At 44.7% G+C, this 21,220-nt stretch overlaps 4 protein-coding genes across 4 annotated transcripts; 1 reads left to right on the top strand and 3 right to left on the bottom strand.

The window, feature by feature from the left end:
• Positions 1-3,647: 3,647 nt before the first annotated feature.
• TREMEDRAFT_66508 (uncharacterized protein) lies at positions 3,648-5,449 on the bottom strand (the record flags this gene model as incomplete). Its single annotated transcript, XM_007008550.1, has 3 exons — positions 3,648-3,669; positions 4,103-4,949; positions 4,999-5,449. 3 exons carry the CDS (start codon positions 5,447-5,449, stop codon positions 3,648-3,650), a joined length of 1,320 nt encoding a protein of 439 aa, XP_007008612.1.
• Positions 5,450-9,600: 4,151 nt separating this feature from the next.
• Positions 9,601-9,756, top strand: TREMEDRAFT_57990 (uncharacterized protein; the record flags this gene model as incomplete). The annotated part of the gene is made up of 1 exon (XM_007008526.1): positions 9,601-9,756. A coding segment is annotated over one exon (156 nt), but the record flags the coding sequence as incomplete, so codon positions are not given.
• A 7,730-nt stretch (positions 9,757-17,486) lies between these two features.
• TREMEDRAFT_66504 (uncharacterized protein) lies at positions 17,487-18,568 on the bottom strand (the record flags this gene model as incomplete). Its single annotated transcript, XM_007008549.1, has 5 exons — positions 17,487-17,684; positions 17,885-17,927; positions 17,959-18,112; positions 18,162-18,257; positions 18,553-18,568. The coding sequence occupies 5 exons, from the start codon at positions 18,566-18,568 to the stop codon at positions 17,487-17,489; spliced, it is 507 nt and encodes a 168-aa protein (XP_007008611.1).
• A 1,739-nt stretch (positions 18,569-20,307) lies between these two features.
• TREMEDRAFT_66503 (uncharacterized protein) lies at positions 20,308-20,678 on the bottom strand (the record flags this gene model as incomplete). Its single annotated transcript, XM_007008548.1, has 2 exons — positions 20,308-20,610; positions 20,658-20,678. The coding sequence occupies 2 exons, from the start codon at positions 20,676-20,678 to the stop codon at positions 20,308-20,310; spliced, it is 324 nt and encodes a 107-aa protein (XP_007008610.1).
• Between the last annotated feature and the right edge of the window lie 542 nt (positions 20,679-21,220).

Genomic DNA, 21,220 nt, shown 5'->3' with positions numbered 1-21,220 from the left:
AGCTGGATCCGCAAAGTTGTGAAGCCGTGAACCCGTAGCCTCTCCCTTCTCTCTCTCTCTCTCGCTTGAAGGTAGTGAAGTTGTTGTATGCTTTCTTTCCCTTCTCTGTCTGTCCGTGAATTAGTGGACCGCGGACCCGTGACCTCTCCCTTGTCTCTCTCTAGCTTGTAGATAGCAAGTCTAGTGGAGTTGTGACAGCCTGCTCTCCTTCTCCTTCTCCCTCTCCTTCTCCTACTCTTCTCCCCTTCTCTCTTACTCTCTTTCACTCTTTCTCTCTTTCTCGCTTTATCCTCTCGCTTTATCCTCTCGCTTTATCCTCTCGCTTTATCCTCTCGCTTTATCCTCTCGCTTTATCCTCTCGCTTTATCCTCTCGCTTTATCCTCTCGCTTTTCTCGCGCCTGCGGCCCTCGCCGCTCGCCACGTGGTTTATCCCCCCAAGTTGTCTCGACATCATCTGTTATTATAATAGACTAGTGTTCCAACCCGTGAAATTCACGGGAGCAACTGCAGATGGTCAAGATGAATTTAGTGTATGCCCCAGTTCCCTAGTTGAACCATGCCAAATTTCTCCAAGTTCATGCATAGCATACGCCCCAGTTCCTCACCACCTACAATTCACCCCTCTCCGCCCCAGTTCCCCACATGCGGGAGGCTACTTACACTATATACACTACACACTATAAGTCTAATCTAAACTGCAAACCTATACACATTACATATTAAGCAGCCCTGGCTGCCAAGAGCACATCCTTATACACAATATTCTTCGTCTCACCTCTTCTCCCCTCCTCTGAATCCTCCAGCAAAACCTTGAGACCGTTCTTGAACCGTGCGCGAGAGAGACCAACATACAGCTGACCATGGGTAAATACCGGCTTTGAGAGACATAAGCCAACTGTTGCAAGAGATTGCCCTTGCGCCTTGTTGATTGTGAGAGCAAGACCAACTCGTATGGGAAATTGACTACGACGCAAGGTGAAAGGTAGGTTGGACGATTTTGCTGTGTCGAGTTTGATACGCGGGATGAAACACTTATTCGAATGGAAGTCACCGCCAAGAATGCACCCCTCAATAACATTTGGTAGAAGACGTGTCACATAGATCCGAGTACCGTTGCAAAGACCCGCAGCTGGATCCAAGTTACGAAGTAGAAGAACTGTTCCCCCAACTTTTACAATTGTCTTGTGAAGAGGGAATCCGCCAATTGTGATTGAGTTGAGATATTCAATGGGCCAGAGTTGCTGATTCAAAGGCCGAGCACGCGGGTTTGAAGCACCATCATTCTCCACGATCCAATCCGCACTGAGGTACATCCGAGATTCCCCACTAAGCTGGCCAAGGAGGGTCTTGTTTAATTCATCAACTTCGGCATTGGTTGGTGCAAGAACTGCACGGTCTGCAAAGTACTGAAGAGCAGCTTCTGTTGTCGGAAAACTCTGAGCCAGGTTGGGATAGACATGCTGCAGCAACTCATTTGTGGACTCCACCCGCAATTCCGGAGGTATTCTCAAAGCGTCTGACTGTTCCCCATCTACCAAACCATCCCCTACCCTGAGAAGCCACTCTGCAAACCCACTTGCTTCCTCCCTCTCAATATCAGACAATTCTGCACTCTGGAGCCGCATGTTGATAGTAAGTTTGAGCCGTTTTACCTTCTGCCACAGACGTGAGCTGGTCAAACATGCGCTCTTGATCTGTGCTTGACTCCCTTTTGGCACCACCGGCAAACACTGTCGAAAGTCTCCTGCAAATACCACTACCACCCCACCAAAAGGCTCCTCAGATCCTCGCACATCCCTCAGCATGCGTTCCACTGCCTCTGCACAGTGTCGATGCTGCATGGGCGCCTCGTCCCATATGATCAGCCTGGTACGCAAGAACAGCTTTGCGAGTTCACTTTGCTTTGAGATGCTGCACTGTGAGTCGCCATGAATGTCAATTGGAATTTTGAACCGGGAATGGGCTATGTGTCAACTCTGCACTAAATGAACTCAACACGACTCACCTGTACGGCCACCCTTTAGAAGGATTGCACATATACCTGAAGATCCGACCATCAAGACGATGTCACCTTGCCCTCGCAAAACCGCTGCTACCGTGTTCTCCACAAATGTCTTGCCACAACCACCTGGACCATCAAGGAAAAAACATGCGGGTTTCCGTGCCCTGGTTGCCTGAACTATGTCGTTGATAACTGTTTGCTGTTCCGGATTTGCAAGGGCCATGTTGAGGGTACTGGTCTGTTGCAATTCTCGCATGTCGTAAGCCAATTCCTCATGTATAATGCGGCTATCAGTGTCTTCTGGAAAAACAACTGTTGGTTCAGGCAGATAACATCCTGCCAAACTCTTCCCCCTCTCTTCTAGCAAACCCCCCAGGAGATGCAACGCGTAGGAGAGCCGCTCATCCACACTTGGGTTCTCCATCCATCCCTTCTGCCGAAGCATATGAACACAATCATCACTCAACGCCATCGAGTGTGTCTCCCACAGGTCCGCCGGGCTGGAGGGTTGATTTTCTACCAAAATGATCACAAACAGTCGTCGTAGCTGAAATCCAGAGGCATATGTTGAAGCTTGGGTGAGGCACTCATCAAGATCACGGTCGTCATCAAGTAGGCCAAGCGCAACACAGGCTGCTCGAAAGGTCGGATGCAGAGTATGATCAACGGTACGGAGACTTTCAAAAGATGTTGGGCAGGGAACATGATAGAGCAGAAGTCGCAGATAATAGAGCTCCCCAGATTGAGGACCGGCAAAATACACTCTCCCAATAGCTGTTCCACGTTTCCGAGGCTTCCAAGCACGTTCCTTGGCGTGCCAACAGAGTAACTCGGGTACATCTGCATATATCTTGTCACGGAGTAACTCTGAATAGGTCTCGCAAGCTTTGAAGTACCCCAATAACCGGCTGTTCCGCTGAAGTTCCTCTGGTAGATTTGCACGTTCGTCTTCAGGCACAAATTGCACTTGATCTTCGTCTGGAAGATGGAGCTGAAGTCGTTCAACGGGTGGAAAGTGTCCATGCATGGGATTACCGCTCAGTCGCCAAACCGCTGATACAATGTTAGCTCAGCAGTACAATCCTCCCTATGACTCACATTCGGATGCTGAAACCCAGCGCGCATCCACATACCGATTGATTTCATCGAGATCCACTTGATTAGGAACCACTGCCACATTTGCCCGATCATGACCCTTGTAGACATATTTGAACATATACTTCACTGCACTGATTGAAGTGCACACCTCAACATTGATATGGGCGTTGAACCGAGCTGATAAATACGGATTATACGGAACCACATGCTGATTTGTATATGTAATGCGATTCTTGGTCCATGACCGCCCATTATCTCGTCTTCTGTAAATAGGGTAGCCATCCTGTTCCATTGTTGTCTCTGGTTGAAAAGCCCAGGGGAACTTCTTTGAACATCGGCCATCACGACGCATCTGGGCTTGGCATCGATCACTGCAGGTATGCAGCATACAGGACGTAACAACCTTGAAAAGCACAGGCTGAGTATCCTCACAGGGGAGTTCAGCACATACAATCTTGTCAACATCGGCCGGTGTGCGAGGCTTATTGTCTGGTGTAAGGCACATGAGCAGATGACAATGTGGAAGTCCCCGTTTTTGAAATTCGATCACCCAGATTCTTGCAACCACCTTCAGATCAGTAAACACTCAGCAGGAAATAATAACCAAACACACCTTTCCCAATACTCCCAGTTTGAAAAACTCGTGCAGCATAGCGTCAAGCTTGAGTGCAAAGACTCTTGAAACCAAGTCGGGGCGGTCTTGGGCGGTCTGTCCTGGTTCCAACTCTTGGGTGATCTCCGGCCAAGTGGGATTGCAGGTGATTGTTACAAATAGGTCAGGCTTTGTCACGTGTGAGACAATAGCCATGGCGTCCTGGTACAGGGCGTGCATCTGACGTGGCGAACCGGCAAATGTTGAGGGGAGCACCACTTTTTTGCCTACATCAGCCAAAGGAATCCCAGCATCAACCGCATCAACCAATCCCTTGTAAGATTCAGCTCGGAGAGTGGTTTGATTCTCTCGGATCCATCGCAGACGATTTGATTCGGTCTGGGCCCACTGATCCACCAATAGCTCCTGAAAGAGTCGCCCACAATAGAGTGCGGTGTTGAAATTGCCCGATCGTTTGAAGAGGTAATAGGTTGCAAATTGTGCTTGAGTCACTCGCTTAGATCCTCCACGCCCATAGCGTCTTACTTCAGCTACCAATCCACCATCTCCAGCATTTCCATCCTCAATATCTTCCCCCTCACCAATCTCGTCATCATCTCCCAGTGGTTGCCCAGCCAAAGGGATCCTTGGATGCCATCCCGGCTCTCCATGCGGGTATATAAGAGTGAAATGCAGGGGAAGATATGCTGAGTGCAGTTCACTAATGTTGCGAACCCCACCGCCTCGCAGATATACTTGAATGTGACGACCTGGGGACGGTTCATTTTCATTGGCAACATATACACATGCAACTTCGTCTGACGTAGGTCGGTTATATCTGCGAGGGTCATTTTGCAGAGGATTCAGAACTGTAAGATACAGAATCGGCGTGTCCTCTTCGGATTCCCTGTCACGGTCACGGAAAGTCTTGAAAGCAGCATAGTATGGGTTCACCCTTTCTATCATTTGAGCCAGGCGGGTCAGAACACCCTCTTCACCTCTCCCTCGGATGTGAATGTTTCGCTGAGCAGCCTGTTCTGCTTCAGATAGACCCGCCAGGAAGACTTGAGCAAATCGGGGATGTTCTCCAGCTTCAGGGAGTAATGCCCCAATTTGGTGGTATGCTCGTCCGCCAATACGAAAGGTGTATATCCCTTGAGGTCCCCAAACTTGCATGTCTTGCTTATCAACACCCATTGAGGTGAAAGCAAGAGAATTATTGTAATTTCGGAGCTGCTCCCGCCGCAGCTTACCTTCTGATGACAGTCAGTGTTCCATCCATTGAATTGACTAATGCCAGCTTACGATGTGTTTGATCTGTTAAGAGATCTCGAAGTTCCAGTGGAGGGTCCAATGGAAGTGGGAGTTGCACAGCCCCATTTGAGCAACAGCCAGAAAACAGGGGATTAGCCAAAGATGAGCGTTCCCCTCCCGCGGCGATGTTGATAGCACGTTCCTCAAGCCAGTGTAACGCGGCACATTTCGGACATGGCACCTCACAGCGGCCCAGCCAGTGAACAGATGTCCCATCAGTGTAGTCCTGCCGAGCACGGCAATGTGAGAGAGCATGTTCCCGGTCTTGCCTGGATTGCTGTCCAGCTTGTCTTCGAGAAAGAACGGTGTTTTCGCCCATTGGAGGTGGATCCATGTCCATGTCATCATTATGTCCAACATCTGTCAATTGTCGACTGCCCCGCTCCCTTTCACGCCGTGCTCGCTGTGCAAGCTGACGGCGGCTTAGCCCCTGTAGGCTCATGATGTAATGTAGAAAGATTTATATATGAGGTTATGTAAGAATCTAAAAGCTCAGCCCAATTCAAATAGTATGGAAGGCAACTGACGGGTATGGTGCAAAGGGGTGCACGGTGTGAACGGGGTCTTGAGAGTCGCCTCGGAGAGCCCCTTGAATGGTCGCAATAACAGTGTAAAGGTGCACGGTGTGAACGGGGATGCGAGTCACCTCGGAGAGCCCCGTGAATGGTCGCAATAACGGTGTAAAGGTGCACGGTGTGAACGGGGATGTGAGTCGCCTCGGAGAGCCCCGTGAATGGTCGCAATAACAGTGTAAAGGTGCACGGTGTGAACGGGGATGCGAGTCGCCTCGGAGAGCCCCGTGAATGGTCACAATAACGGTGTAAAGGTGCACGGTGTGAACAGGGTTGCGAGTCGCCTCGAAGAGCCCCGTGAATTGTAGCCTAAAATGACACGGACCGGGGACGTCCAAATTCTTCTCCCCTATAGGTGGCAGAGAAGTCAGTGGAGCAGGTTACATGTGACGGAACCCCCTGAGCGCGAAAAAACGCGAGAAAACGCAAAAAAAGTCGATTTTGGCTGCGTTCACCCCCTATTTAGGGGATTTTGGGCGATCGAAAACTCGGTTCAATTACGCTTTTCCCCCACTACACACACAGGTTCCGACAGGTCAGACAGGTTCTGACAGGTCAGACAGGTTCCGACAGCTCAGGGTATGCATGAGACATCTCGCGATCCCCCTACTCGCGATCCCCCTACTCGCAATCCCCCTACTCGCGATCCCCCTACTCGCGATCCCCCTGCTCGCCCCCCTGTTCGCGCGCACGCGACTCCCACGTGGTTTGTCTCGAAAGTTAGCCTCTCATCATCTGTTATTATAATAGATCAAGTGTGCTGGCTGCTACTATGATAACATGGATTGCTTGACAATGCCATTGCCAACTAACACTCTCATGGATACGGATTGCAGAGGAAGAGAGCGTCTTGTTTCCGAACTTGTCAAGAATGCATAGTCCACAAGGCAGTGCATCCTCAATGTTTATAAATGGTCATGGAGGTATGGAAATGGACAGGATAGTTTCCATGTTAAAGTAAATCCGTAACTTTGCACAACACTTGTCACAAAATTCACCTTTACTCTTGTAGTATCCATCTAATATCAAATCTGCTTTTTGATGTAAGTAAAGAGCATGGGGGCAATCTTTGAAAGACCAAGCCCTGATTGCAGGGAGGATGAGTAAATTTGAGTCTCCAAAGCAAATGGTGCTTGCAACAGGTAATAACAATAACTTTGCAAAACACTCGTCACAGTATTCAACTTTACTCCTGTAGTATCTAAGTAATATCAAATCGGATTTTTGATATAGTTAAAGCGCATGGGGGCGATACTGGAAACACTGAGAGCCAGTTGCGGTTGCAAGGTAAATGAGCAAATTAGGTTTTTTGAATACTTGTGACAGCTGGTAACAGCCAACTTTGTGCCACATCTGTCAACAAATTACTCCTGTTTCTCAAGTTCCTACTCTGGAACTTACACCACATATGCTTGGTAGTGGCGCGGATATTCACTCTAAAAATCAGTCAAATTCGACTTGCAGGGACTGAGATAATCAAAAAGCAAATCCAAATTTCACAACTATCTCAATTGGAGTGGAAAAGATTCAAAATGAAATTGCACAAGACCCACCAAGCGAAATGAACCAAAATCAAGCTCAGCAATCCGGGCGCATACAAACTCTCTTTGAACAACTTGAGGAGCAAAAAAACACTCAGAATCAAGAGTTTGTACGAAATCTTGAACCTGATCCCAAACGTCAAAATGCAATTGGCAACTTGTGTCCTGGTGGTACCAAGCGACAAGATCCAGATGACATTCGGTGCAAAAGTGAAAAGCGACTTTCTCATCTTCAACCATTTGGGTGTAAAGTCTACCACCGTGACCATAAACAAAGCAATAAACTTGCGCAACGCTATCGCGAGGGACAACTACTTGGTTACCAAGACGGTACAAACAACTTTCGCATTTTGGACACTCTCACACAGAAGATTTGGGTCACAAGAGATGTCATTTTTGCTACAAAATCGGATTTCTCCGGAGTTCCAGAAGTTCCTGAGCTAGAACTTACACCACAGGTTATCGGTAGTGGGGCGGATATTCACCGCAAAAATCAGTCAAATCCGTCTTGCAGGGACTTAGATATTCAAAAAGCAAATTCAAAATTCACAACAATCTCAATTGGAGTTGAAAAAATTAGAAATGACATTGCGCAAGACCCACAAGACGAAATCAACCGAAATGAAGCTCAGCCATTGGGGCGCATACGAACTCTCTTTGAGCAACTCGAGGAGCAAAGAAACGCACAGAATCAAGAGTTTTTACGAAATCTTGAACGTGATCCTAGACGTCAGGATGCAATTGCGCAACGACAATTTGCGCAAAATTTGCAAGATGAAGAATCCTCTTCCTCATCTGGAAGTTCAGATGAACTAAACCTCCATGATGATGATAACTCATTCAGTCTTGCAGCTCATGCGCTTGCAGCCACAAATCTACCCAACTCCTATCGAGAAGCGCAAAATACAGGTGAATGGGAATGTTGGAGAAAAAGCATGGATGAAGAACTTGCAAAAATGTCAAAGTACAAAGTCTGGATCGCCATTCTGAATCTCCCCCATCTTCTGATGCGCCTACAGAGAGTAAATTTCGGTCCAAACCAGGAACTAAAAGCGTGTTTGGAAACTCCACCTCGTTTATGACTAGTGTACCTGCTTGTGTACATGGTAGAATAGCAGAATTTCCGAATTTTACGCGAGCTGGAGGGATTGAATGAATTGATGAAAGCGAATTTTTGTCATTACACATGTGGTGTGAAGCGCCAGAGTCCACTACGAATATACACTTCGGATTTTCGGCTGCTAAAGCGATGGGGTCATCTGCAGTAGCGACAGCAGTGAGAAAAGCGCTCGCATCGGAAAGATAAGCGATATCGGCTGTCGCTTTTCAGGTATCTTGTGATTCTTTGAATGATTTTGATTCTGTTGAAGCGACATTTGCGCTTTTCGAAGTTTTGCTCTTGTTTCTAAAACAGTTTTCGGTGGAATGACCGGTTTTCTGATGAATAGAGCAGTATTTCGAATGATCTGCTGGTGGAAATCGATCAAATGGTTTCTTTGGGTTTTGAAAAGTTGATTTAGAGCGAAATTTCGATTTTGCAAACATTCCAGTTGCACTTTCTCCCTCAGTTTTTCTCCTACTCCATTCCGCTTGAACTCCAGCCTGTACTTCACTTGAAGATAGCGATTCCCTGAGCCAAAGCGTCTGTTTAAGCGTTGTAAACGATTCTGGAAGCGCCAATGTCATAGCATAGGCTAACATCTTGTCTGAAAGATTTTCTCCAGCCGAATTCAACTGTGCATGTGCACTGCGCTGTGCTGCAAGCGCAGGCATTGGATCCTCCCCTTTTAAAATCGTTTTTCGAGCCATTTCTTGGAATAAGGCAGCCTGCCTGGCTCCAACAGCTGCAGAGTACTGTTTCTTAATCTCCTCCCAAAGCGATTTCGGATTTGGCGATTTCCAGTCCTTAACGCCGGTAGGAAGTGCTGAGGAAATTGTTTCTGAAAGGGATTGGAAAATTATTGAGTATGCTTTCGCAAATTTGAGACGTTCCTTGATGTTTTCCTTATATTTCAAGTCTTTAGATGGCGGTTCGGTGTCAATATACGGTAGTAATCCCTTGCCCATAAGTGTGGTAGCGATATGAGCTTCCCATTGCGCATAATTCTCGCTTCCTCGCAATTTTACAATTTTAACTTTTACTTCGGTGTCAGATGAGTCGGACATTTTTTGAGATCGAATATCTCAATAACGAATGGAGGAACAGAGCTGATTTTAGATGTGGTGGTAGACACAATGTGTTCCTACAGGTGTAGTAAAATTCAGCCCAGTCGGTTCGAAGTGGACCAAGTAAAACGAGAAAGACGATTTTTGCGATTGTAAATTTGGATTGTGGTGTCAAATTTACCAAATCGAGATAACTTTGACACGACTGAAGCTACGATGCTGAGATCGAGGGTGGTGATAGACACGATGGTAGCGGATAGGTGGACGGAATGGGAGGCCGAAAGTGGGAGTATTGATTGAGATAATGGAAAAGCGATATTTTTCCAAATGTAAATCAGCTGAAGTTCAAACAACAAGGAATAGACTCTCAGAGTGACTCAGCTGATTGCCAGGCGCGCTTGGTATGTCCTAGGACTCAGAGGCGCGCCACTGGGGTGTCCAGATTCGTCTACACCGCTGTATCTAACTAAAGCGATACACGATGCACCTCCCACAATAAAGCAGGTCCGGTTTCAGGAACAAGAAGAGAGTAATGAATGCGAGAAAAAGCGAAAGTGTGGAAGTGATTTCGACTTTTCACCTGCGCTTCTGCAGGACTTGCCTTCACTCCCAGCCGAGAGCGTTGATACCAGAGGCTTGCTGTAAAGCGTGGGTTTGAGGAATAAGAAAGCGAAAATTTAAAAGTGATGAGGGAATAAATGAAGATAGCAAGTTGTCAATTTCGTACAATCTCGGTTTTCTCTTCAACCAGTGATCCAAACTTTGATTTGTCTTTTGATATGAATAGTCGGTAGTTGCGGACAGGATCAGGCGAAGAGATTTAAAAAATTCGATAAGAATTGATGGAATGGGGTTAAAAGCGAGATTTTGGGGTGGTATTGAAGTAATTGGAATTCTCGATTTTGAATTTTTGGTCTGCTGGTTCAACCTGTCAGATGTAGAAAGTAGAATGCATAAAGAGAAAAAGTACAATATTGACAGAGGTGAAAGAGACGAGGGAATACGCGGAAATAGCGGAAGCGCTCCAATGTGGCAGTTACCGATTGCACTATTTCCGACACCCCCACTCAAGCGGATCTGCCACATACCCCTAATAACTCCCTCAGTCTATCAAATGTATCTGAAGGAAGAGCCTTTGTCAATAAGTCAGCCATATTCTCTGCTGAGGGAACATGTGACAGAGAGACAGTGTTATCTTCAACTTTCTCCCGAATATAATGATGTCGCAGGTCAATATGTTTTGTCTTGTTATGATGAACCGGATTCTTGGCAAGAGCTATAGTTCCCGCATTATCATTGAGGAGTTTCAAAGGTTCTTGACCAAGTCCAAGTCCCAAATCATCCAGAAGTTGTCTTAACCATACAGCTTGGCGTGTAGCATCTGATGCTGCCATGTATTCCGCTTCTGTTGTTGAAAGCGCAACTGTAGGCTGTCTCCTACTTTTCCAAGCAACAACTCCACCATAAACTTTAAAGACATATCCAGTGGTTGATCTTCTAGTGTCCAAATCTCCTCCCCAATCTGCATCTGCATAACCTAATGCAATACGATTGCTATTCTCTTTGTTGAAGGTGAGACAAAGATCAGAAGTACCACGGATATAACGGAGTAGGTGTTTGACCGCTTTCCAATGTGAGTCATTCCATTTACTAAGGAATCTAGATAAGAGACTAGCTGGGAAAGCAAGATCAGGTCGAGTTATGGTTGAAGCATAGAGAATAGCCCCCACTGCTTGGGCATATGGGTAGTGTTTTGCTTCTTCATGTTCTTCATCTGTTGCAGGGATTGGACGAAATCCAGAAGGTAGAGGAGTTTTTGCAGGATTGCAATCTTTCAAGTCAAACCTTTCAAGAAGTGATTCAAAGTAATGTTCTTGAGACATAAACAGTTTGTGATTTGTTCTATCACGGTGAATGTTGAAACCAAGAAAGTATCCAACTGGACCAGAGTCTGAACACTCAAATTCTGAATTAAGTGCCGCTTTGAAGTTGTCCAACATAGTTCGATTGTTACATGCGATGAGTTGATCATCAACATGTACCGAGAGCATGAGAATATTATCTCCTTCACGCTTTGAATAGAAACAAGGATCTGCTTTTGTAGGAAGTAGTCCTTGAGACTGTAACCACTTATCAAGTGCTTTGTTGAAACATCGTGGTGATTGTTTCAAACCATAAAGTGACTTGCGCAACCAAAGTACTTTGTTTGCTGGGATGTTGGATCCTTCTGGTGGTTGCATGTAGATTGTTTCTTCTAATTCCCCATTCAGGAATGCTGCTTTGATATCAACTTGATCACATTCAAGATCAAAGTGGTTGACAATTGCAAGGAAAACTCGAATTGAATCTTTGTGCGCAACAGCAGCAAAGAGTTCATTGTAGTCCAATCCTTCCACTTGATTGTAACCTTTTGCCACAAAGCGAGCTTTGTAGGTAGATGGGAGACCAGTTTCTCCGTCTATCTTGCGAGTATACACCCATCTCCCCTTTAAAATGCGCATTTTTGGATCCAAGTCCACAACTTCCCAGACTTTGTACTTTGACATTTTTTCAAGTTCTTCATCCATGCTTTTTCTCCAACATTCCCATTCACCTGTATTTTGCGCTTCTCGATAGGAGTTGGGTAGATTTGTGGCTGCGAGTGCATGTGCTGCAAGACTGAATGATGTATCATCATCATGGAGGTTTAGTTCATCTGAACTTTCAGATGAGGAAGAGGATTCTTCTTGTTGCAAATTCTGCGCAAATTGTCGTTGCACAATTGCATTTTGACGTCTGGGATCACGTTCAAGATTTCGTAAAAACTCTTGATTCTGTGCGTTTCTTTGCTCCTCAAGTTGCTCAAAGAGAGTTCGTATGCGCCCCAATGGCTGAGCTTCATTTCGGTTGATTTCGTCTTGTGGGTCTTGCGCAATGTCATTTTTAATTTCTTTAACTCCAATTGAGATTGTTGTGAATTTTGAATTTGCTTTTTGATTATCTATGTCCCTGTAAGACGGATTTGATTGATTTTTGCGGTGAATATCTGCTCCACTACCAATAACATGTGGTGTAAGTTCCAGATCCAGAACTTCAGGAACTTTGGAGAAATCTGATTTTGTAGCGAAAATGACATCTCTTGTGATCCAAATTTTCTGTGTGAGAGTGTCCAAAATGCGAAAGTTGTTTGTACCTTCTTGGTAACCGAGTAGTTGTCCCTCACGATAGCGTTGCGCAAGTTTATTACTTTGTTTATGATCACGGTGGTAGACTTTACACCCAAAGGGTTGAAGATGAGAAAGTCGCTTTTCGCTTTTGTACCAAATGTCATCTGGGACTTGTCGCTTTGGACCACCAGGACACCGATTGCGCGTATAAGCAATGTAATTTGCCGCTTCTGCCCAGTACTTAGCAGGAAGCCCAGAATGCGCCAGGACTGTGCGAACTCCATTGAGAATTGTAAGGTGAAGTCGTTCTGCACGTCCATTTTGTGTATGCGCATCTGGAGGTACTTGGATGTGTTGAATACCATGTGTTGCGCAAAAGTTCCTCATTGCCATAGAACTGAATTCTCCACCATTATCAGAGCGAAGTGTTTTAACTTTAGTGTCAAGTTGTCTTTCTACTTTTGCAATATGATGTTGTAATTGCTCAAAAGCGTCTGATTTGTGTTTGAGAAAGTAAAGATGTACTTTTCGGGTGAAGTCATCATAACAAGACAGGAAGTAAAGCGCTCCACTAAGAGATGGAGTTCTGGCTGGTCCCCACAGATCAAGATGAATGACTTGCAGGGGTTCAGTAGCACGAATTTCGCTTGGAATTGATGGTAATCTCCGTCCTTTTCCAACCACACAACTTCTGCACTGGAAATCTTTTGCATGAGAGTTTGTAAATTCACATCCTAACCGTCCTGACTTTGACAGATTTACTAAAGCGCCAGCATTAAGGTGTCCGAGTCGCTCGTGCCAGTCTAGGAATAGGTCAGCTGTGGAAGCGAGATTTGCGTATGAATCGCTTGCCTGTAGGAGATAAAGTCGATTGTGCTTGTGCGCAGAGAGAAGAACTTGATGATTCTTGCAGAAAGTCGCAATTCCCTTTCTGAAGCGCCATTCTGAATCTCCCCCATCTTCCGATGCGCCTACAGACAGCAAATTTCGGTCCAAACCAGGTACTAAAAGCGTATTTGGGAAGTACACACCGTTAATGACTAAAGTACCAGCTTGTTTACATGGTAGAATGGCCGAATTTCCGAATTTTATGCGAGTTTCATTAATGGAATGAATTGAAGAAAGTAAATTTGAGTCATTACACATGTGATGACTTGCGCCTGAGTCTACCACAAATATTGACTTGGAACTTGCAGATAAAGCGATAGGATCGTCCGCCGTCGCAATCGCAGTGACAAAAGCGCTTGCGTCTGAAAGATACGCGATATCGGCAGTTACTTTTGTAGTTTCGGTACTTTCTTTGGATTCTTTAGTTGCAAAATTTGCGCTTTTTGAAATTTTGGGTTTACTTTTACAATCTTCGGTTGAATGACCGGTTTTACGATGAAATGAACAGTATTTCGAGTGATCTGCAGGTGGAAATCGCTCAAAAGATTTTTTCTGGTTGTTAAAACTCGATTTTGAGCGAAATTTTGATTTCGCGAACATTCCAGTTGCGCTTTCTCCCTCAGTTTTCCTCCTACTCCATTCTGCTTGAACTCCAGCCTGTACTTCGCTTGAAGATAGCGATTCTCTAAGCCAAAGCGTCTGTTTAAGCGTTGTAAACGACTCTGGAAGCGCCAATGTCATAGCATAAGCTAACATTTTGTCTGACAAGTTCTCCCCAGCCGAATTTAACTGTGCATGTGCACTGCGCTGTGCTGCAAGCGCAGGCATCGGATCCTCCCCTTCTGAAATCGTTTTTCGAGCCATTTCTTGGAAAAGCGCAGCTTGTCTGGCTCCAACAGCTGCAGAGTACTGTTTCTTAATCTCCTCCCAAAGCGATTTCGGATTTGGTGATTTCAAGAGATTGTTTCTGAAAGCGATTGAAAGATTATCGAATACGCTTTTGCGCTTTTCAGACGATCTTTGATGTTTTCCTTATCTTTCAAGTCTTTAGATGGCGGTTCGGCGTCGATATACGGTAGTAATCCTTTGCCCATAAGTGTGGTAGCGACATGAGCTTCCCATTGCGCATAATTCTCGCTTCCTCGCAATTTTACAATTTTCACTTTTACTTCGGTGTCAGATGAGTCGGACATTTTTCGAGATCGAATATCTCGATAAGGAATGAAGGAACGGAGCTGATTTTGGATGTGGTGGTAGACGCAATGTGTTACTACAGGTGTAGTAAAATCCAGCCCAGTCGGTTTGAAGTGGACCAAGTAAAACGAGAAAGACGATTTTTGCGATTTTAAATTTGGATTGTGGTGTCAAATTTACCAAGTCCAGATAACTGTTGGAAATGGTACAATCGGCTAACTGCCACATTGGAGCGCTATCGCTATTTCCGCGTATTCCGGGAGAAGTAAGAGGACTGGAGGTGGAGTATTGATTGAGATAATGGAAAAGCGATATTTTCCGAATGTAAATCAGCTGAAGTGCTCTTAAGACGACATCTTATTGCTCCCGACACCCCCTGCGGTCCCTCCAGCATTAGAATCAGTAGAACTATCAGTAGCGCCACTGGGGTGTCCAGATTCGTCTACACCGCTGTATCTGACTAAAGCAATAATACACAATGCACCTCCCACAATTAAGCAGGTCCGGTTTTAGGAATAGAGAGGAGTAATGAGTGAAAGAGAAAAGCGAAAAGTGTGGAAGTGATTTCGACTTTTCACCTGCGCTTCTGCAGGACTTGCCTTCACTCCCAGCCGAGAGCGTCGATACCGATACCAGAGGCTTGCTGTAAAGCGTGGGTTTGATGAATAAGAAAGCGATAATTTAAAAGGTGATGAGGGAATAAGGAAAAAGCGAGTTTTTAATTTATGAAATATCGATTTTCTCTTCAACCAGCAATCCAAACTTCAATTTGTCTTTTGATACGAATAGTTGGTAGTTGCGGACAGGATCAGGTGAAGAGATTCGATAATTCCGATAGGAATTGATGGAATGGAGTTAAAAGCAAAATTTTTGGAGTTGTAATGAAGTGATTGAAATTTTCGATTTTGATTTTTGTTCTCCTGCTTTGACCGCTGCTCCGATTTACGATTTGATTTCAGATATAGATAGAGCACGGTGGAGAGAGGTGTAGGAAAGACAGAGAGCGATAAGATTGGTGGTAAATTGGGGAAATGAGAACAAGAGGTCGAATTTGAGATTCAAATGATGAGGTTTGGAAATTCAATCTTGTAATTTTGCACTGCTGGTTCAACCGTTCCACGAAAATCGAATCCGTTTGATGATCTAGAGAGTGCGCTGTGAGGCGGTTCAGGAAATGTTAAGAGCGATGGAATTGGAGCAGAATTGAGGTGAAGAGGATATAAGGTCGCTTTGTGAGTGTAGAAGATGTCTTATTATTGCTCACAAAAATTCCGACTTTGTAGTTGATCTCCTGTCCCAACCGCTTTTGCAAACTTCAATCTCTTTCCCGTTCTGATAATCTCCTACTGTCCCCTTTCTTATGATCCAAAGAGCGATGTATTTCGTTCAGAATTGACTGAGTTGTGTTGAAAAAGCGATTTTTGCTGGTAAAGGAGGGATATTACAGTCGAAAATTTTCACTTTCGATCTATCTCGCTATTTGTGAATGTTATCGGTCTACTCTTTTCGGTAAAGGTGAAAACAGTGACGCTCTGTTCAGATCCGGAGAGATATCGAGAATCGGAGCAGTATTGGAGGAGATAGAGTGAGAGTGAGAAAAGCGATTTGAAGCGAAATTTTGAGTTGAGTTGATGATTCTACTGATAGTTCTACTGATTCTAATGCTGGAGGGACCGCAGGGGGTGTCGGGAGCGATTAGATAGTGTCTTAAAGAAGTGATTCAGGCTCATAACCTGTCAGATGTAGAAAGTAGAATGCATAAAGAGAAAAAGTACAATATTGACAGAGGTGAAAGAGACGAGGGAATACGCGGAAATAGCGGAAGCGCTCCAATGTGGCAGTTACCGATTGCACTATTTCCGACACAACCGTTCCACCGAAATCAAATCTGGTTGTAGATCTAGAGAGCGCACAGTAAAGTGATTCAGGAGATGTTGAGAGCGATGAAATCGGTGTAGAATTGAGGTAAAGAGGATAAAAGGTTGCTTTGTGAGTGTAGAAGATGTCTTATTATTGCTCACAAAAATTGCGACTTTGTAGTTGATCTCCTGTCCCAACCGCTCTTGCAAACTTCAATCTCTTTCCCGTTCTGATAATCTCCCACTGTCCCCTTTCTTATGATCCAAAGAGCGATGTATTTCGTTCAGAATTGACTGAGTTGTGTTGAAAAAGCGATTTTGCTGGTAAAGGAGGGATATTACAGTCGAAAATTTTCACTTTCGATCTATCTCGCTATTCGTGAATGTTGTCGGTCTACTCTTTTCGGTAATGGTGGAAACAGTGACGCTCTATTCAGATCCGAAGAGATATCGAGAATCGGAGCAGTATTGGAGGAGATAGAGTGAGAGTGAGAAAAGCGATTTGAAGCGAAAAGCGAAATTTTGAGTTGAGTTGATGATTCTACTGATAGTTCTACTGATTCTAATGCTGGAGGGACCGCAGGGGGTGTCGGGAGCGATTAGATAGCGTCTTAAAGAAGTGATAAAACGTCTTAAAGAAGTGATTCAGGCTCATAACCTGTCAGATGTAGAAAGTAGAATGCATAAAGAGAAACTACAATATTGACAGAGGTGAGAAATGAAACGAGGGAATACGCGGAAATAGCGAAAGCGCTCCAATGTGGCAGTTACCGATTGCTCTAATTCCGACAGTTCGAACAAACTAGCCTTTGGAACACTCCTCTGCTCTGACGCCTGGTAGACGTTGGTGCCTGTATCTCTTTCCTGCTTGACAGCAGAGGCTGTTCGAAAGGCTCGTTCGTTCGAGACATCCGTGGGAACGAGTACTCAGCTACAAATGAGCCGATTTCCAATCTGACCCTTGATGTAGCTAGAGCGCATGGGGGCAAGCTCAAAAACACCAAAACCTAATTACCTGAGGCAAAAATGAGCAACAAGGGTTGAAACAAGCGAAAAATGCTTTTGACTGGCAGTAATGGTAATTTTGCGCAGAACCGTTCACAAAGCGTGTGTTTACTCTGCTACTATTGAAGCAATCTCCAATCTGATTTTTCCGGTAGCTGGAGCGCATGGGGGCGAGCTCGAAAACACCAAAATGTAATTACCTGGAGCAAAATTGAGCGACAAGGGTTGAAACAAGCAAAAAATCCTTCCAATCGGCAGTAATAGTAATTTTGCGCAAAACCGTTCACAAAGGGTGTATTTACTCTGCTGCTATTGAAGCAATCTCTAATCTGATTTTCGATGTAGCTAGAGCGCATGGGGGCGAGCTCGAAAACACCCAGACCTGGTAACCTGCAGCAAAAATGAGCGACAGAGGCTGAAACAAGCGGGAAATACTTGCAACTTGTAACTTTGCAGCACAAAAGGACTCAAATTTGGTTTTGGAACCACAAAGAGTACCAACTCACAATCAAGTTGAAAGTATCCCACCGCCTATTTCGCAAAACCACACTTTGGACAGACACTCAGCTGAGAGACGCACTACCATGCTCTGCATTCTGCTGCTATTAGCGCCCACATTGCGGAACTCAGAACGAAAGACAATAGCAATTTATGATCAATAGTAAGGTTGCTACTGTCAGCAATGGTAGAACTGGTAACTCTCACATTGGTGCCCTGTTGCCATTTCCGCATATCTTTTTGTCACATATCTAAACTCTGTACATATTGTACTCTTCATTCTACCTTCTACATTTGGTAGGTTATGAGCTTGAGTACCCTTTCTCAGCGTCCTCCGCCGTATCAACAGTGCTCCTGTCACCCTTAGAGGTCCCTCCAGCACTACAATCATCATTAGGATCTTCATACCGGCCGAGATTACATCGAACTAGTCGATATCAAGATTTATGATGATTCCGCAATGTCTCACTGAATACTCCTTCTACTCGGTTACCAAGAGGTGAACAAACAACTCTCGCATTTTTGGACACACTCAAAGTGACAAAACTTGCATCACAAGAGATGGCATTTTCGCTTCAAAGTTGGATTTCTCCAAAAGTCCTACAGCTCCCAATCTCCAACTTGTGGATCACAATGCGGACAATAGCAATAACATCCGATCCACATATCAACTTACCAATACCAACGGTCATCCTGCAAATTGAAACGAAAATCCAAATTTTACAAAACAACAATTGGAGACCAAAAAGAGAAAAGTGATACTGTGCCCGAACCAATTGATAAAATTGGCCAAACCAATGCACAACCACTGGGGCGCATACAAATTCTACTTGAGCAAGCAACAAAAGACTCACTCACAATGGACAGTTATTACAAAACCTTCAGCGCTATTCTAGACACCAAAATGCTGGTTGGCAAGACAGCCAATTTGATCAACATGGACAAACAACACAATCTGCATCTCATTTGTCTTCTTCAGACGCCAATTCTACTTCTTTAATAGAACCAAACCTGCATGATGATGATACCTTGTCCAGTCTCTATGCAGACACGCTTGCAGCAAATAATCTGCCAGACTCATACTGTGAAGCCCAGAACATGAGTGAATGGGAATGTTGGTGAAAAAGTAAATGTCAGAGTACAAAGTATGGGAAGAAGTCATCTTGTTTCCAAACTTGTCAAGAGTGTGTAGTCTATTAGGCAGTGCATCCTCAATGTTATCCAAAGGTCATGGAGGTTTAGAAATGGACAGGATAGTTTGCATGTCACAAACATAGGCAGAGTCCGTAACTTTGCGCAACACTCCTCACTAGATTCGATTTTACTCCTGGAGTATCCATCTAATGTCAAATATGCTTTTTAATATCGTCAAAGCGCATGAGGGCGATCTTGACAGCACAAGACCGAGTCGTTTGCCGGGTAAATGAGCAGGAACTGTAACTTTGCACAACACTTGTCTCAATTGGAGTTGAAAAGATTGGAAATGAAATTGCGCAAGACCCACAAGACGAAATCGACCAAAATGAAGCTCACCCATTGAGGCGCATACAAACTCTCTTTGAGCAACTCGAGGAGCAAAGAAACGCACAGAATCAAGCGTTTTTACAAAATCTTGGATGCAGAATTTGGATCACAAGAGATGTCATTTTCGCTACAAAATCCGATTTCTCCAAAGTTCCTGTAGTTTCTGATCTAGAACTTACACCACATATTATTGGTAGTGGCGCAGATATTCACCGCAAAAATTAGTCAGATCCGTCTTGCAGGGACTTAGATAATCAAAAAGCAATTTCAAAACTCACAACAATCTCAAATGGAGTTGAAAAGATGAGAAATGAAATTGTACAAGACCCCCTAGACGAAATCGACCGAAATGAAGCTCACCCATTGGGACGCATACAAACTCTCTTTGAGCAACTCAAGCAGCAAAGAAACACACAGAATCAAGCGTTTTTACAAAATCTTGGACGTGATCCTAGACGTCAAAATGCAATTGCGCAAGTGATTTTGCACACAACTGCTCCCACAATCCAACTTTCCTCTACTAGGATCAATTGAATCTCAAATCTGTTTTGTGATATAGGTAGGGCGCATGTGGGCGGTCCTGACAACACGAGGGCCTGGTGGATCAGAGGGGAACTGATCCCGTGGGGTTGGGAAAAGTGAAAAATACACGCAATAGGTGGTAAAGGTGATTTTGCACACAACTGCTCACACAATCCAACTTTCCTTTACTAGGATCAATCAAATCTCAAATCTCTTTTGTGACATAGATAGAGCGCATGTGGGCGGTTCTGAAAACACAAGCGCCTGGTGGATTGGAGGTGAACTGACCATGTGGGGGTGGGTAAAGAGAAAAACTACACTTATCAGGTAGTAAAGGTGATTTTGCGCAAACCTGCTTACAAAATCCAGCATTTCTCTGGTAGGATCAATCATAAAGCGACTTGCAAAACCAAAGTACTTTGTTTGCTGGGATGTTGAAACCTTCTGGAGTTTGCATGTAGATTGTTCCCTCCAATTTTCCATTTGAAAACGCTGCCTTGATATCAACTTGGTCGCATTCAATGTCAAAGGGATTCACGACTGCTGAAGAACACTTGAATTGAGTCTTTGTGCACAACGGCAGCAAAGACCTTGTTGTAGTCCAATCCTTCAACTTAATTGTAGCTTTTTGCAACGAAGTGAGCATTGTAGGCAAGGCCTCTTTCTCCATCAATCTTATGGGTATACACTAAGCGTCTCATGAAAATGTGCATTTTTGGCTCAAGATGAACTTACCATAACTTTGTACTTATCCATACTGTTTCTCCAAGTTTCCCAATTGCCTGTATTTTGCGCCTCAAAATATGAGATAAGTAGATTTGTTGCTCTTAGCGCATGCACGGCAAGACTGAACGATGTATCGTCGTCTTGTACGTTCAGTTTGACTCAATACCAATAAGTACATTCAGCACATTCTTCAACCTCTTATCCACACTTATGTGCAAGAATTTAGAGAAAGAAGGACATAAGGAGGTTCTCCTAATGGTTGATGGTCATCCTGCTCACCGGAATTCTCGTACACTCAAAGTTGAAGCTGAGTTATCAATAAAATGTCTTCCCCACCCCCCTTACTCTCCGGATCTCAAACCCATTGAACATTTGTGGAAAGATGTAAAGCTTGGATTAGCTAAGTTAGAGAGAAGGCCTACAAATGCAAATGAGGTGAGTTGTTCATTGAATTGGGAGGGTTTACAGCCAACCAGCACATCAGTTGTTTGAAGCTATCTGTCATGAACCACGTCGTGATACCCCTGAATCCCAGCAACAACGACCCTGCTTTGACCATCAGACCCCCATCA

Source organism: Tremella mesenterica, assembly GCF_000271645.1.
Source record: "Tremella mesenterica DSM 1558 unplaced genomic scaffold TREMEscaffold_24, whole genome shotgun sequence".
NCBI lineage: Eukaryota > Fungi > Basidiomycota > Tremellomycetes > Tremellales > Tremellaceae > Tremella > Tremella mesenterica.
Note: the sequence above shows the minus strand (reverse complement) of the source record. Positions and strands in the feature narration are given on the sequence as shown.